The following is a 17,070-nucleotide window of genomic DNA, read 5'->3' as shown; positions in this document are numbered from 1 at the left end:
CTTTGGTGTTTTAAAAAGTGGCTGACTTTCATTTCTCTGGGAATCTTTGTTTTCAAGTCACATGAATTTATTTTTCCAGAAAATCACATGATACATCTTTATCTATGGCAGGTAAAATCAATTATACAAGTTGATGACCAAGGCCCACTGTCTTTCCTTTTCATATAAGACCATGGGTAGGCAAGTGGGTCTGGTTTGAAATAAAATTTTTTCTGATTGTAGAGATAGTACAACTCAAGTGGTCCAAATCACATCGACGTGGGGACCAAAACTATATTCTTTCAGGGAAAGTAGAAGTTGTGAAAAAATATTGATTTAAATGTTCTCTCGCTGAGGAAGCATTAGCTGAAGCCCCAATAGAGACCATCCAAATAATATTAATTGTTGCAACACTTCCTGCAAGAGTCACTTTTACAGGTGCTACTGCCCCCAGAGAGGGGGGTTATCCTCTTACCAAACTCTTTTCCACAATATCTTGCTAGAGGATGGTCAAGTCATGCGTTCCTGATGTTACCAATTTTTTTTTAAGTAAATGTATGTATCCTGACAAATGATATGCCTAATACTGTGCCCTTTTCACTTGAAGTAAATCAACTTCTCAACAGACAGCAGCGACACTTGGTGAGCACACCACTCCCTTCCCCACTTGCTGCCCCCTGCCAACTACCCCATGAAGAGAACACAGCTTTGCACACCAGCTCTTCACTCCCCGGGACCCTATGCAAGTACGCAGTTCTCCAGAATCCATGATTAGCCAGGCACTACAGTAACGACTCACACTTACTGAGCACTTACTATGTGCAAGGCAACGCCTTACGCACTTTTCTTGTATGAACTCATTTAATCCTCCCAACATCTCTGTAAGGGACAGACGGTTTTTTTCTTTCAGAACAAATGTACAGCTGATGTTAAAACAAGCTGATGTAGATATTCTGTCCAAGCATCCAGATTGCAGGGTCAGAATGATTCAGCCCACGGCCACATTCTGAAAGACCCTCAGTTCACAGCTGGATCTTGACCAGGGACATGGCCATGACCCCTGGGCAGGGGTGGCATGATGATTTGCGGAGCAGCTGTGTTTCGTGGTTGCTGTATTTTTAGTTACCCTTTCCCTCCCACACACTCCTCTGGCCCTCTGCACTTCTAATAGAGTGAGTACCAGATACAACCTCCTCTAATTAGAATTATCTGTGTGCGTTCTGTCATCTCTAGCAGGCAGTGCTTGGGGAGGGGGCGGAGCTTAGTCACTCAGGGGCCCATCATGGACCCCATCTGAGCGATGTGCACGCAGTGGGTGGGAAGCATATGACTCAGCAATTGCGCTCACTGGCTCCTGGCTGGTTTTCCAACTCCTCCTCTCACCAGCTCAGGGGCAAAGGGCAAATTTCCCTGTCCCACAAACCCCCTGTTTCATCAATGAGCAGGAAACAACTCTCGAGTGTCTCTTCCTTCCAACGGTGTGGTTATTGATGACATGGCTGTGTCCACCTCGAAGTTCTCTGGAGACACAGCGGCAGTCCCCAAGAGTCTCACTACATCATAGCATTGCTCACATCTTAGGGAATCCCCAGTGAGAATGGTGAGGCCAGGACTCTGGGTAGCCACCTGACCTTCATTCCACCAAACCCTCTGTGCTCAAACATGCATGTGTCAAGATTGTGAGCAGAGAAACAGGCAGAAGAGCAGAAGGAAGGTTTTCCCACTTCGCAGACTTCCAGGACGTGGTGTGGAGCTCCCGGGGGAGGGAGAGTGGTCCTCAATGAGTTGTTGTTGTCCATCATGTTCCACACGTGGGTTCAGTTATCACAACATCAGAGTTTGAGGAAGGTTCACAGGGTGGCTGGTTAATCAGCATCTCATTCCCAGCTGCAGACACATTGAATTCTGTACGGGGGTGGGACAATCAGTCATCAGTAGATGGTTATGTAAACATGGCTGGAGTTTTTCTTCACATTGTAAGTTCAAAAAGGTCAAATCTATACAAAGCTTGGTCTCATACAAAGTGACTGCTTTATTTCCAATACTGCGAGTCCTAAAAAAGACCAGAATTGAGGGAGGTGTGGAAATTATTAAGAGGAAGCCATATAATCCAAATAAATTACTCTTGAGTTAAGTCTTGATCATAAATTTTAAGTTACATTTCTTTATTCACTAATAGAAGTTTCTGACAGCAAATAAGGGCTAAGGAAGGCTCTCTTACCTCCAATTCCAAGCCCAGGCCAGCCAGAGAAAACCCACATGCCTGATGAGAAATATTAATAGCCTGTGTCTGCAGCTTTAGATTGAACACTCTGTATAATGTTCAAGTTGAAGTGTGCGTTTTTAACAGTTTTATTGAGACATCATTTGCATAACAAAGTTCCCCCATTGAAGTGTACAATTCAGTGCATTTAGTTTATTTGGAGTTATGCAGCTATCACCAAGATCTCATTTTAAGATCCTTTCATCACTCCAAAAAGAATTCATACTCATTAGCAGTCACCCTGTCCCTGCACATATCCCCCACCCACTTACCCCTACTTCGCAGCCCTTGATTACCACTAACTCACTTTGTCTCTATAACCTAGACATTGCTTGGCAATCCCATCTCTTGACTTATAATTAGAATCAAATAACCGGCATTCTCTCAAAATCTGTCCTTTGCTGAGAAAATGTATGTTCTTCATGCATCACTGAACTTTCCCTCCTCCGTTCAGCCCCTGTCTTTCACCATCACCTCCAGAGGTGACCGTCGTTATTCATTCCACAGGTACTAATTAAGGGCTGCTGTGTGCCACACAGGCTGAGCATTTGGGGTAGTCAGTGAGCAAAGCAAAGACCCCTGGCCTCAAGGAGCTGCCCTCTTAGCAGAGGGAGACAAAACAGTAAGTAGCAACAACAAAACCAGAAGGAAACTGTGCAGTGGGTTAAAAGGCGCTAATCACTGAGGGGACAAGAAAGTGTGGAGCAGGGTAAGGGCCTTAGGAAGGCTGGTGCACAGACATGGGCAGCTCTAGCGGGGTCTGGGATGGTCAAAGTGGGCATCCCGGAGAGTTAAGGTTTTCAGGCCTTACGGAGCAGGTGTCTGGGGGACGAGCCTTTCCAGAACAATTGCATTGCAAAGCCCTGTGGTGAGGTCATGGACGACATGTTGGAGGAATAGCAAGGAGGTTGGTGAAGCTGAAATGAGGTGACAAGGAGGAGATGATGACAGAGGGGCCAATGGGGCAGATCATAGGAGCCACAGCAAGGTTTTGGGGAGTGGCTGCCACATGCTAAATTATATTCTCAGAGGGCTGCTCTGCCTGCCATGTGAGAAGAGATCAGAAGGGAGCCAGAGCAGAGTAGAGAGACGGCCTGGTTACCGTCTTAGAGGCCACTAAAGGGCAGTGCTTCTCAACCTTGGCTGCGTATTGAAATCACCTGGGCATCTTTACAAAACTGAGGCCTGAGCTACCGCTCACTGATTGGTCTGGGGTGCAGACTGGGCACCGAGACTCTGCAAACCTGCCCAGGTGATACGTGTGTACAGCTCAGGTTGACCATGAGTGTCTTAGGGGCACTCAGCTGTCCCACGGGTTCGACTTTGCAGCTGCGAAACAAAAACCTACAGCTGGCCCTGGCTTCTTATTGGCAAAGCTTGTTGGCAGGGCTGCTTTGAGGTGACCAGAGATCTCACTGCTACCGCAAGGCCGGAATTGGCACTGCACACAGCGTTCTAGCCAGGAGGGGGCTGGATGAAGCCAACCTGGACTGCCATGCACACCTTGAGGAGCTCGATCCCATTTGTTCGCTGGACCCACACTTGAGCCTCTGAATGGGAGAGCCAGGCTTTCTCCCTGTACCAGACAGAGGGCTGGTTGTAATAGATCAGAACAGAATAAAAGGATAAGGCTGGAAGTGGGTATGTGATTCATTCAAACAAGCATTTTTTGAGAATTATAGTTACAGCGTGTCAGGCGTTGTGCGAGGATCTGCAGATAAAAAGATAAGGTCTAACCGTCTTTGCCCAAAGTGAAATGGCTCAAAGTGGATGCGGTATACTATTTCAAAATGTTATTTGTGGGAAGGCTTTAAATAAACCAAAGGGAGGGGGGGACCCTTCGGGTGCATATCTGAGCTATTGGCATTTCTAATTCAGAGGGATGAATAGAACATCATTGTGTTGCAACGGGCACAAGTACAGCAGAAAAAAGATGCCTGGAGCCGTGAGCCGAACATGAATCAGCAATCTCATTCTATTGTTCAGAAAATAATTATGACGCTGGGAGTATGTGGGGAAAATGTTCAGGGGGGTGAAATAAGGAATATAAGTTTGGGTAAATAAGTGCAAACCAGAGAAAATAGCAATAAGATATTTTTTTAATGTCTACCCCCCCAAAAAAGAATTATGCAGCAAAGCGCTTACCCCCAACAGAAACAGACACTGGCAAAAACATTGCATCTTGCTTTTGGCTTCCTGGACTCAAAGGAACTTAAAAACTTGGAAAGGATTTAGGGAAAGCTAATTTGTAAATATGGAAAATACAACGCATAAGAAGGGAGATGATTTAGACTTCCTGTGATCAGAAAGTAGAGCTTCCCTCACTTCTTGTAACTAACAAATGTTTCTTGAGTACCTGCTGTGTGCTAATCACTGGGCCAGCTGGTAGGGAGAGAAAAGGAGGGGTTGCTACCTTTGGAACACCTTCTCATTTGTGGCAATGAGCAGGGAAGTGCAGAGACACACTAAATCACTGGCTGTCCAACTCCAGGGTGCGTCAGAATCATCGCCTGGAGGGCTTGTTAAAACACAGACTGCTGCGCCCCATCCACAGGGCTTCTGATTCAGCGGGTCTGGGCTGAGCCTGAGCCTCTGCATTTCTAAAGAGTTCCCAGGTGATGCTTATGCCGCTGATCTGAGGACCACACTTTGAGACCTCTGCTCTAAGGAAATAAGGATATGGGGCAACAGAAGTCCACCATAAGATGCAGTTGACCTGTTGTTACTATAAAGATGCCACTTTTTAAATGTGTTCTCCAGTGCATAGCTAATGGTTTTTTAATTAGCCACGTGCTTTGAATAAATCACACTGGCCATGGTTTTGCCACCACCCAAAGGAGGGTGGCAGGAGACAGGGGAAGAAGCTTCTCCGCAGGCCTGTAGAGGTCAGTGTGTACATAACACAGCAGAGAATCCAAGCCAAGGCGCATGCACGTGGACTCATAGCAGCAGGGAGGGCAGTGACAGTAGGGTGACCTATCCCCACACTCATGCTCATTCTGAAGTTCTCAACTGCATCAGCTGGGAGACCTTTCCTAGATGCACGTGCCTGGGCCAAGCCCTAGAGCTGGGGAGCAAGTCCCCTCTGCTGGTTCTGCCATGAACCACCTCCTGTGATTTAAGAACCACTTTTTCTACAGCCTCCATGATTGTGCCCCAAACTTATAAGCTAGCAGAGGGCAAAGCCAACCTTTCTGAAAATGTAAAACTCCTACACATAACGTGTCTCGTTACTTCATTACTACAGGACTTGCGTCTCAAATTCAAGGGAGCCCACTTAAAATGCAAATGGCCTTCCAAGAAGGTAACTGTTCAGTAACAGCACGGGGTGCCTTGGTGAGCCCCTTCTCCCTGGTCATGTTTAGACAAGGCTGACTGTCTTGGAAAGGAGAAGTGTGGATGCCTGTCCAGCCTCAGGTGTAGACTCAGTTCCTCTAACACGCCCCCAAATGCTTTAGGCTGTGACTCCCAGCGTATGACTCCTGGGGAGTCTAGACAGATCACCTGGGAACTTGTTAGAAATACAGATGCTCAGACCCGCCCACCCCTGCCCCTAGACTGGCTGAATCAGAATTTCTGGGGCTGAAGCCAGCAGTCTGTTTTCACAAGCCTTCCAGGTGCCTGCCGAAGTTTAAGCGCAGCTTTATTGCTGCTTGTAAGTCAGAAGCAGAACAGGATGGAAAAGCAGGCCACCTGTCGTGTATAGATCTACTCAGGTGTTCTGGCATATTAAACATTTCTTGCTTATTTGTCAGATTTTCGCCTAAGATATTAGTATAAGGCCAACTTCTCGACTACCTTTGGCAACCCTGTGATTCGCAGTGATAATGGGATTTATGGCATCCCCCTTCTTAGATGATGCAAGAACTGTGTTCTTGTACTTGTTAGAGACTTCATCACCACCTCCCTATATCGAGGGGCTCAGGAAGCACTTCTGAATGATAGTCAAGTCTTATTTACTCCAAAGACCAGCTTATGTCCTGCAAAAGCTTCTCTGTGCCTCATTCTCTTACCCTCTGCTCCACAATAGTAAGCCAGGCTGACTCACTTAGGAGCTGAGAGGTCAAATTATGTGGCCGTGGTCCCCCAAAGAGTGAGGGGTGAAACGTGATGATGTAAACACACCCTTGTACTTTTCACGGATTCCCAAAACTGTTACAGCCACGGTTCCCAAACTCTGAGCCGAGGCACTCTGGGAGTGTCACAGCAAACCCACAGGAACACAGTGGAATGTCTTTCATGTTTGAGGGAAACACAGCAACATTGTTGGACGTCAAACACACACTACTTAACTCTTTGGACCTTATTGCTTAATAAACTGAATGTTTAAGTATTTCTTTTCACCTGGGGTCACTGTGAAAAAAATTGCTGAAATACTAAGGGTGCCATGAACTGAGAAAGCTGGGAATCTCAATATTCTAGAATCACTGGCCCCAGAAGGAGGTATATTTTCACTGTACACTTTCTGGTCAGAATCATGCATATGAGCCAGAATATTTAAGGAAATACACATTCCAATTTTAACTTAAATGTCAGGAGGAAAAAAACTGCAAGGAAATTATAACTATATGAATCTTTTAGGGACTTCTTCTCTTTCTTAACCCTCCTACCCAGGTCCACCCAGTCTGACTCCCTAACTCACCTCTTAACTATGGTTCCTTCGGTTTTTTTGTCTGTTTGTTTGTTTTTTAATGACAACCTAAATTCTCATTTGGTCCCCCGGCCCTTTCTTTATAACCTAAACACCATGAATCAGTTCTTACAAATTTGAGTTAATAATGGATCTGGTGCATTCCTGAAAATCACCTTTAAAACAGGTAGTTGAAAGACAAAATCTAGGCCACGTGTGAGCCATAGTATATATATGACTGTAAGAACAGTGTCACTCAGAGAACCATGAGGACGCAGCGAGTGGAAGAAAAGAAGTTTATTGAGGGAAGGTAGCAAGCGAATGACCCGACTCCGGGCTCCTAGGGAAGGAGGGGCTGTTTTATAGTGGGAAGAAAAAAGAAACTATTGAATTCAGTCGTTATCTTGCAGCTGTGAGTCTAGGGCTGATCAAGGCCAAACGGAGCTTGGGTTGATGTACCCCACTATCACGGAAAACTCCCAGGAAGCTGCAGGTGGGCGGGGGGAAGGGGAATAGCATGGGAACGGAGGCTGTCAATGACACCTCACAGAAAACCATAGAAATTTGCCAATAAAGTGAGCCAAAGGGACCTCCATCAAGCAGTACCAAACAAGACGCCGAAGAAGGGGAAACAAAGACTGTGTAAAGTTTATAAAGAATATTTCTGTAGGAACTTTGCAGTGTGGTTCCCCTCCCACACCCACCACTTGGCATATACAATTATATCTATATTTATCAGGAGGATTTTATTTTATCTTCAAGGAATTTTAGGGGCCAAGGAGTCTTGCTAACACCTCCTTAGGAAGATTCTTCTTTTTATCCCAGAGCTAAAAATCTGCACAGAGCTCCCTGAGGACTCCAGAGGGAGCAAAGCATTAGCTCAGTCTGGGCCAGGCTAGCGTCCTGGGGTGTAGATAGCCCTGTCAAGTGGTCAGGTGCTAAAGTCTCTTCTTATGAAGCAGTCCTGGGCTGGGAAAACGAGTGGGTTCTCGTTTGTGGTCGTCTTATTCATCACCCAACACTTTCAGGAGATCGATAATACATTATTTGCTTTCCTTCTAATGTTTTATTTTCACATTCTTGTTTGCTGTTTTTTACGCACATGTCTCAGTGAGTCGCCTAAGCACAATGATACATTCAGGCACCTGGTGGTTCTGTGTGGTACCCTTGTTCCTCAGGAGTTATCTAACTCCCCGGGCAGGATGAATGTGTTCCCCGCAGCCCCTTACACACACACACACACACACACACACACACACACACACACACACACACGCATGCACGCACAGGCACACACTTTATTTTCCTTGGCATGGGAAGCTACCCTACTCTCCACCAGGTGTCAGTAGAGTCAGTTTGAACCGCTTGCTTTGGCCAACTGGGCGTGGGTTGTAGTTTTTTCTCCTGCTGTTACGCAGTTCCTCACACCACCCATCTGCTTCCTCTGGAGAGACTAGCTTCCATTCCTTAGCATTCAGAGATGATAGTCCCCCTAGAGGACAGGAGCTGCGAGGAAAACCTGCTATAAACGGAGCAGGCAGTCAAGTTGGTTCTTTTAGAGTTGACCTCATAAAACTTACTGGCTGGTTTTTTCTTGACTTTTCTATCACTATATTATGTGGCTAGAAATTGTTCCAAGTTTCACTCAGTGTGACAATAAATTAGGTGTAGCAGATCATTTTAGATTCACAAGGGGCTTTTTTGTTAGTTTTAAAGCCTGCTCTGACCCCAAGAGTCCCACTCCCACCATTGCTGACCTAGTCTCAAAGCAGAAGCAGGAATTTATTCAGCTGTAGCCCCAGAACCCTGCAGGGAAGGATGGAGGATTCTACCATGTGTCAGGTGCACTTATCCTATTTAATTCATGCTTCTCTTTGTAGTGAATGACCTTATACCTAGTTTGGGAATGCAACTCTTGGCTGTTAACACCCCCTGTGTCATTCTATTGGTCAGTGAGTGGGCCCACGACTCTTTCCATGCAGTTATGACTTGGCCTAAAAGAGAAAGGGAAAAAGAGAAGGGAAGAAGGAGTGAAAGGAACAATGATTTGGCACAGACATGGCTTAAGATGAAGACTAGAAATGAGCCCCATAATGAGATTGTTGAGCTTGAATTAAAAGGGACGGGGCGAGGTGGAAGTAAAGATTAATCATTTTGCCGAGAACAAAATAATCAGCGACAGCAAATTAAGCTCAGATTCAACCACAGATCCTCATTGTATTGTCTCACTCCCTCAAGGCAAGACACTTACAGTGACTGCCAAAAATCTGAAATGCAAATGATAGCTTTGTCACTCAATAGTCATTTGCTGATGTCTCTTATGTGGGGCCCTAGTTTCCCACCATATCCAGCGGAGGAATTCTGACCATGCTTCTGCTCTGAGAGGTGTCCCTCTAGGATTAACAGTGGAGCCACTGCACAAGGCAGAATTTCTACTATTTTCCCATGTTTATTAATTAACTCAGAGTCTAATGTTCCTTTTTAACCAGCCCCATCCCCAGTCTAACTGTGCTGGTTTTTTAACTTTTTCTGTTAGTTATTTTTTTTGTATTACACTCCCAATTAGGGTTAGTTTTACCAAGTGGAAAAGATGGATCATAGTGTGGTATAAGTTGAATACACCTTGCCTTTCTTCTCTTTGATTTGAGTTCTCAAGGTATTACCATTCTCAGAAATTCAACTATTGTATATTCAGTTCATTGGATCCTAGATTTACTATTAAAATGCAAAAACATTAGGGAAGGACAACTTGGCCACATTAAGGATCAAAAAAATTGGGAACAAAATCATCTGTGTACCCAACCTCACTTGGCCCTCAAAACAAATGTAAATGAACATGAAAGGTAACCTTGCAAGGGAAAAGAATTTTACAGAAGGTAAAATTCAGCCTTGGAAGAGGAGAATGGCAGAGGAGAGGGGAGCAATTCCACCTCCATTTTATCTTGGTGATGATGGGGTCTAGGGAGGTGGGCTTCTGTGCTGCTGTGTGTCTTTAAATCACCCCCTCAAAGTGGAGACCAGATCACAGCTCTGGGGCCGGGACTGGGGCTGGCCAGGAGATGAGCAGATCAGAATAACAGTGACTATAATAATGAAGAAATCTTCCAATTACTAACATTGGGTTCCTACTTTTAAATTTACAAAGCACCTTCAAATTCCCTTGGTCCTCATCATAGCCTGAAGGGTGGGAACTGTGATTCCACATTACAAATGAGGCTCAGAGAGTTAGGCAACCTGTCCGAGATGGCCGAACTTCTGAACTGAGACTGCAAACCACCTGGCGTGACTCCGGGTCCAAGAGCCTTGTCTCCACGTCTGGGATGGAACTTGTCTTTAAAACTACTTCCCAAATGTCAGGGTGAAAAGTTTGGTGGAAATGAGTGTTTCTCTTTGAGGGGAAGGGGACAGAAGGAAAACTCCAGGAGGGAGAGGAGGGCTTTTCAAGAGGCACCCAGTGGAGTTCCACAACTAATTTGCCCTCCTAGCGTGGGGTGCAGCCCACCGAAGGGACATCCATTTGTTGTCATCCATGTGTTTACAGATGCTGTAGGCAGAGCAGAGGCAATGTCAACGTGGGGACAGGGTGGGGTGAGGGGCTCTGGCCCCGCCCCATAAGTCCAGCCATGCCCAATGCCCCTCAATACCCAATAAACTTTGTAAAAACAGTTGCTTGCTATGTAAGTGCAACTTTAAGACACATCCCCAAGCTCTGCCCTTCACTCATATCACTATGACCTCTAAAATCTTTCTATTTAGGAAGCATAGAGTATCCATGTTTGCTTGGTGCCGAGTGCAAGGGGTGGGTCTATCCTCCACTGAGAGCCTTCCAGGTGTTAATGATCTCAACTTGGAGTCTATAATAGCCTAACACTGGAGCAGCTGACCCTTTACACTGAACCAAGAGATTTGCCTGTGAAAGTTACCCCACCACCACATCCCAGCCCACACATGGCTTCCTTGGCTGCCCATAAAACAGTCACTGAAGTGTTAACAGTGGGTACTCATCATGCCTGGCTGTCTCACTGTGGGGACTCATCGGGCTGCATGACACTCTGGTACCCTATCTCCGGAGAGAGCCAAGGAAAAGCAAGCTAAGGAAGGTGACCTTGGAAAGATCACAAAAGCCTTCTTTAGAAAAGTGAATGTAGAGATGGGGGGGCGAGGGAGTGCAGTGTTTCATTTTAATTATGTACAGATTATATAAGCAATGACTCACTAGGTCCATACAAAATGATTTTTGAAGGGGTGATTTTTGCAACTGTCCTTCAATGTCATAGTTTCTGTTGGGGATGATGGGCATGCAGTCGGCGGGGAAAGTACTGGTGCTTTACAAGATGGAGTTAGGGGTGTCCTCTCTGGCCCTGGTCTATCTAACTTTGTGGCCTTGAACATGCAGACAGGAAAACAACAATGGTCCCACGCAGAGGTGCCACCGGAGGTTTAGCCTCCTGAGGAGTCTTCCTCCACACTGTGGCAGGTTGATCTTTCTCAAATAGGGGCATGCCCTTAAGGACCTTCCATGGCTCCCCATTTCCCACAGGACAAAATCCAACTTTATAGCAAACCTTTCAAGACCCATCACCATGTGGCCCCAAACAACATTTGTAGCTTCCTTCTTGGCCACTTCCTGCCCCCTGCCCACCCCCAAATCATATATCCTGTCGCCCAGCTGCTGTCCCTTTGGGTCTTCCATTGCTCGTGAGCCACAGGGGCAGGCTCAGCCCTGTGTGTTTCTCAGCACCGCCCTGTTGGCCCATGGCCTCTGTGGCTTGTATTTTTAACTGCTCCTTGCCAATAGGTTCTAGCTTTTCAGACAGCTCGTAAAATGAATTGTAAATCCCTTGAGTCCTGAGAGCCTGTGGTCTTAACCTATTTGCCTCACTGGTGTTTGCTCCAGTATTAAATGCCCATATCACATTTATCACTGTCTCAGTATTTCTACCTCCTAAATGTCACTTGAATCCCACCACCTCCAGTGGCACCACGGGAGTTCTAGCCACCTTCATCTCTCCCCTAGACCTGCTGTAGCCCCAAGAATGGACTGCTTTCACTCAGCAGCCACTGCGAAGCTTTAAAAACTTAAATTGGATCCCGTTGCTCCCTTGCTTAAAAGCTGCATGGTTTAAAGGAGTTTCCCAGTTTTTCCATACAAGGCTCATTCTTTGCAAAGTAACCCATGTGCCTCAGGAGCACGGGTGTGAGAATAAAGCATGAAATCATGACACAGTGTGAGGCCCGTTGGAAAGAAAAGCCTTTGGGTCCAGGGTTACCGCCTCGGAGAAGCCTTTGCAGATAGCCCCAGGAAGAAATGACCTCTCCTCCCTTTGCATCCCAGTCTGCTCTGACAGGACACTTAAGGGGAAACCTATATACCTTTTTGCATTTCTTTTTTTATATTGTGATTCCCTACCTTTGTTAGATTGGAAGCCGCTGGTGGACAAGCTGTAGTGCTATCTTTGGACAAAGCCAAGGGCAATGGCTGAACGTACAGGCCCTCAATCAAGGCCTCTTGACTGACCAACGAAATTAATGACTCATGAGAAAGGGATGTTCTCCATTTCAGGAGAATTTGCCTAGGAGACGAAACCAAATATCCTTCTCCTCCTCAATGTCTTGGGTGCTGAAATGTTGAAGCTGCTAAAGGGGCCCTCAACTTTGAAGGGCTTGGTACACAGTCCCTCACTGGATCTAGTTGAAGACTTCCTGGCCTGTTCTAACCAATGGTCTGCAGATCTGTGACTCGCCCTTCTTAGACAGAGTTCATTGCCAGTCTCTCATTAGCATAGTCCTCCCACCCATTTCTAACACACCCTCACCAACCCTTCCTCCTCGCTGTCCTACTCAGTGAAGTTCTTTGCTGTGCTTGTTGCCCTTCCAGGCAAATACAAAAGCTCCGCCTTCTTTAGGATTAAGTTCTTTGGGTTTTGTTTTCTCCTTTAGTCCCCTGAGAACCTGGCAAGCCCCAGCCCTGGCTCAGGAAAGGACCTCCTCTGCTTGTGCTCCTCAGCACAGAGCACTCCGCTAACGCCACACTGGGTATAATAGGACCAGCAGGAAATGTGGCCCTGGACACCTGCCTGCTCTGGGGGATTGTTAGAAGCACCCCAGGAATTACACTTTAAAACTCTAGAGCTCAATGAAGGAAAACAGCGCTACATACTACTAAATACAAAAGTACTATAGTAATAGGAATACTAATATACTATTAATTTTATACTAAAGATAATAGTAGAGTAAAAGTAATACTTATATACGATTAATGGTGTAGTAATGATAAGAGTATAGTAGTGCTTAACTACTAGAGTACTAAGTAATATTATATAGTAAGTAGTAAGTAGGCAAATCAAAACTAAAATGTGTGATGACAATACTGTTTTTAGAGCCTCAATTAGATTTTTTTTTTTTTCCTGTTTCTGGATTCTTTCTGCTTCACACATAATTCCTTTCTATAGTTCATATGCCTAGTGCATAGAGGCTTTGTAAACAAAGACACTTTCAACCGATGGTATAGCAAGAACATAACTGGAATTTGGTCACTTGACCTTCACAGTGATAAAAAGAACACAAAACTGTTCTGACACACTTATATTCATGTTGTATTTTAATGTCGGTGCATCAATCAGGGTTTTTCTTTGTTTTTGTTTTTGGTTGCAAGTGGCAGAAACCTGAGTGGAGCCAGCTGAGATAAAAATGGGGCTTGTTTTGCTCAGGAAGGGCTGAGGAGTCAAACCCTTGGAGGGGCAAGAGGGACACGCCTGGGAGAACTGAAAGCTGGGGTTCTCTGTGAGTGTCAGGGCCTCCTCTTTCTCACCTTCAACAGGCTTTTTCCATGTGGCTGAGAGAGACATGGAACTAAATAAATTTCTCCCCTCCCTCTCTCCTTCTCCCTCCCTTCTTCTCTCTTTTTTCCTGTCTCCAAACATCCAGTTTGCCCAAAGGTGGAGTACTGTGAGCACCGTGGCTGGCCTAGCTTGAGCCACATTCTTCTCCCTCTCCAGAATATTCGGGAACAATGTCATAGGAAAAGATGGCTATTTCCATGGGCTAGGAGGGGGAGGTTCATGGCAGCTTAGTTTCTAAGAGCAAGAGTCTGAACTTTCAACAATGTAAGTATGACCTTAGCTCTCACCTTAGGTTATCTCAGAACCTGGTCCCTCTCACTCAAAACCAGCTGAACAGCTGAGTGAGGATGGAGCAGAAAGCTTGTGGCTGGTAACCCCTGAAATGTAAATCAGTAGCAAGAATGCATTTTCCTAGTAGTTAATATCCATCTCTTCTACCAGGTGCCTACTCAGATTACTTATACCATTTCATATGAACTTTCATTGATTTTATTTTATTCAGTTATTCAGCATATATTTCTTGAGTACCTGTTATGTATATGACATTCTACTCAATGTGGGAGATATAAAAATAACAGACAGTCCCTGCCACAAAGAGACTACAATCCAGCAAAAGGTAGCCATGTAAACATAGAATGACCACAGGTGTGATAAGAACTATGACCAAGGTATGAACTCAGTGTTGCAGTAGTAAATGTGGAGATAGAATGAATGGCCATATATAAACCCAAGTTGTAAGTATAATGTATATACTCCTTTTCTACATACTTCCCCTTCTCCAATCAGTTACTTAAGTATTTCCTCCTCATCCAATGGTTCCGTGTGCAGAGTGCATTACGGTTTACTGAGCACTTGAACTCACATGGTCTTTAAACCTCAGAAACATCAGCCTTGTGAAGTAAGTAGAGCGACTATTATTTTCCTCATTTTGCACACAAAGAATTGGAGATTCCAGTGCTTTGAAATGACTTGTCATGATCCCACAGGTAGTATGTGATAGCATCAAGTCTCAAACCCACGCCCTGGGGCTTCTGTACTATTCCTAAGCAACCGCGCTGCCAATATCTACTGCTGAACGAAGAAGCCCCTTCTAGAACAAGAAATGTAATTCTGAAATATCCCCGGCTGTATTCTGGAGGACTGTGACCCGCAGTCATCAGCCATCTGGTTCATCCACCTGTGCACGTTCTTCAACATGTTTCCCTCTGACAAGTGGGACAACTCTGGCCACTGACGCCCACTATGACTCCACCCCCTGATCTGAGTTGTCTGCCTGCTGCTCTCAGATCACAGTAATGTAGTGGGGAGGGAAAGGAGTTTGGCGCTAACAGAGAAAGTCACAAATGGGACAATAAGAATACAGATTTCTGTTCCCTAGAGCAGTGTGTCTAAGACTTTAAAGTGCACATTGGTCACCTATTCATCTTGTCCAAATGCAGGTCTGCTGGAGTAGATTTGAGAAGGGACCCAAATTTTCTAACAAGCTCCTAGGCAAGGCAAGGATCCAGACTGAAAAGGCTAATACATACATCATAAGGACTCATGGGAAAAACAGCAAGTCAGTGTGCCGGTAGCTTTCTTTAAATCTTGAAAACAGACATGTGATCTTGAATAAAATATTACTTTAAAAACATGTTTCTAGAAGGAACTGTGAGATCTTGTAGACTTACACCCATCAACTTCCCCTGTTCTGACTTGAGAGTCTCAAATTGCTGATTAATGCATGTGGTATTGTTTGGAACCAAAACATTGTGGAAAATGCAGGTTATAACCTGTGGTGTTTTTTCTTGTCTTTTTCTTTGTAGGAGATGTCAGTGAAAAAAAAGGTCCAGAATGATTACTAACCTATGACTCCCAACAGTATGACAGGTATCTATACTTTTTAAATTTTCTTTGTGTTTCTCCATTTTTGTTCCACTTAAAGAGAAATATAAGGTGTCTAGAAGGCCAACCCAAGAGTCTTAGCAACAATAATTTCAAAAACCAACAAGTGTTATTAAATGCAAACGTATCCTGGGAATACATCCCTACAAATATGCTTTATATTCAGAAACTGAGGTGGGTCATCACCACTGACATGATGGGGAAGAAATGACAGTTCGCTGTCCAAGCCTAGTTTTTAGCTATTGGTCACCCTTGCACACTAAATACATTCACTCTTTGCATTTGTTGCATTGATATAATAAATGGCTCTACACACTTACAGACCAGGGTCCAGGCATCTTTCCCAAAGTGGGCTGTTGATTCCATTCAGCAGTAGAGTCAGAATGGAATACGATTCAATCACATAAGGTAAAGTGAGCTAGAAACTCTTAGCAAGGGACAAAGGAGCCCTGAGGAGCATACGATTGCAGTAGCAACACATAGAGCAGGGGCTGCAAACTGTAAGGCCCCAGGGGCCAGGCAGAGACACGAGTGCCTGAACCAGGTTGGGTGTAGAACCGAGACTCCTCTCAGAAAAGGAGCCATTCCTCCTCCACTCAAGGCTGTCGCAGACGAGCAGAGATGAAGCCCAGTGTGTCCAGAGATGTTGAATTTTCAGAAGTTAGAAATCCAGGTTTTAAATAAAACACTCCTAATTATAAATGTAAACAAAAGCTATATAAGTATATCAAAAACTCATGGACCAGTCAAAATGTCTGCTGACTAGAATCAAGCCAAGGACTTGTCCGTTTACAACCTCTGCTATCCATTTTCCAGCCTAGCACCAAGCCCGTGACTGTCCTTTTGGTTACTACAGTGGGAAGGCAGGTACCCATGGACTTCTGCGTGTCATGGGTACACCCTCACTTTTGATGATCTATTTATGTCACCTCCCCACCCAGTAACAAAGTAAATGTACAGGACAATTCCTCCCAGAATTCATTCCCCTGTAGCATCGAAACATTGGAGCAACCGAAAGTTGCCACTCTGTCTTCTAGAAGTTTATAAGCCTTATGCAATGGCCATAACATTACGTCACCCAGCATCACTACCCCGCCTCTCTACCCATCTACACTTGAGTTCCTGGTACAACAACAAGATCAAGGACTTGGGCAAGCCAGATTATGATTCACACCCTTAAGAAGGGAGGGTCTCAGAATCACCTTCTCATCTTAATTCTCATTAATAGCCACCACAATGTACCCACTCCCAGTTCTATTTCACCTGGCCAATATTCTCCCCCACTTAAATGTCACACTTTTCTATGTCATAAGCCTGCTCATTCAGTGGAAATTTTCTATAGATCAGGCTTAGCTAAGCCTCCATGTTTATGCTGCTCTGAGTGGGAATCTCAACCAGGAGTGATGGTAGGCACAGGTATGTGTGAGCACATGGCTGACAGACAGCAGTCCTGAAAACCAAGGGAAAGTGGC

General features: G+C 45.1%; 1 protein-coding gene across 5 annotated transcripts in view; it reads left to right on the top strand.

Annotated features, from left to right (window-relative positions):
* Positions 1 to 17,070, top strand: part of THRB (thyroid hormone receptor beta) — a 328,683-nt gene that overhangs the window by 218,016 nt on the left and 93,597 nt on the right. For all 5 annotated transcript variants that reach the window (XM_090284392.1, XM_090284394.1, XM_090284395.1 and 2 more), the window contains one exon: positions 15,520 to 15,583. In XM_090284392.1, the coding sequence (XP_090140518.1) occupies positions 15,562 to 15,583 (22 nt within the window). In that variant the 5' untranslated portion in view covers positions 15,520 to 15,561. The remainder of the gene's footprint in view (positions 1 to 15,519; positions 15,584 to 17,070) is intronic.

The sequence above is a fragment of the Furipterus horrens genome, unplaced genomic scaffold (genome assembly GCF_987537825.1).
Source record: "Furipterus horrens unplaced genomic scaffold, mFurHor1.1.pri manual_scaffold_7, whole genome shotgun sequence".
In the NCBI taxonomy this organism is placed as follows: domain Eukaryota; kingdom Metazoa; phylum Chordata; class Mammalia; order Chiroptera; family Furipteridae; genus Furipterus; species Furipterus horrens.
Note: the sequence above shows the minus strand (reverse complement) of the source record. Positions and strands in the feature narration are given on the sequence as shown.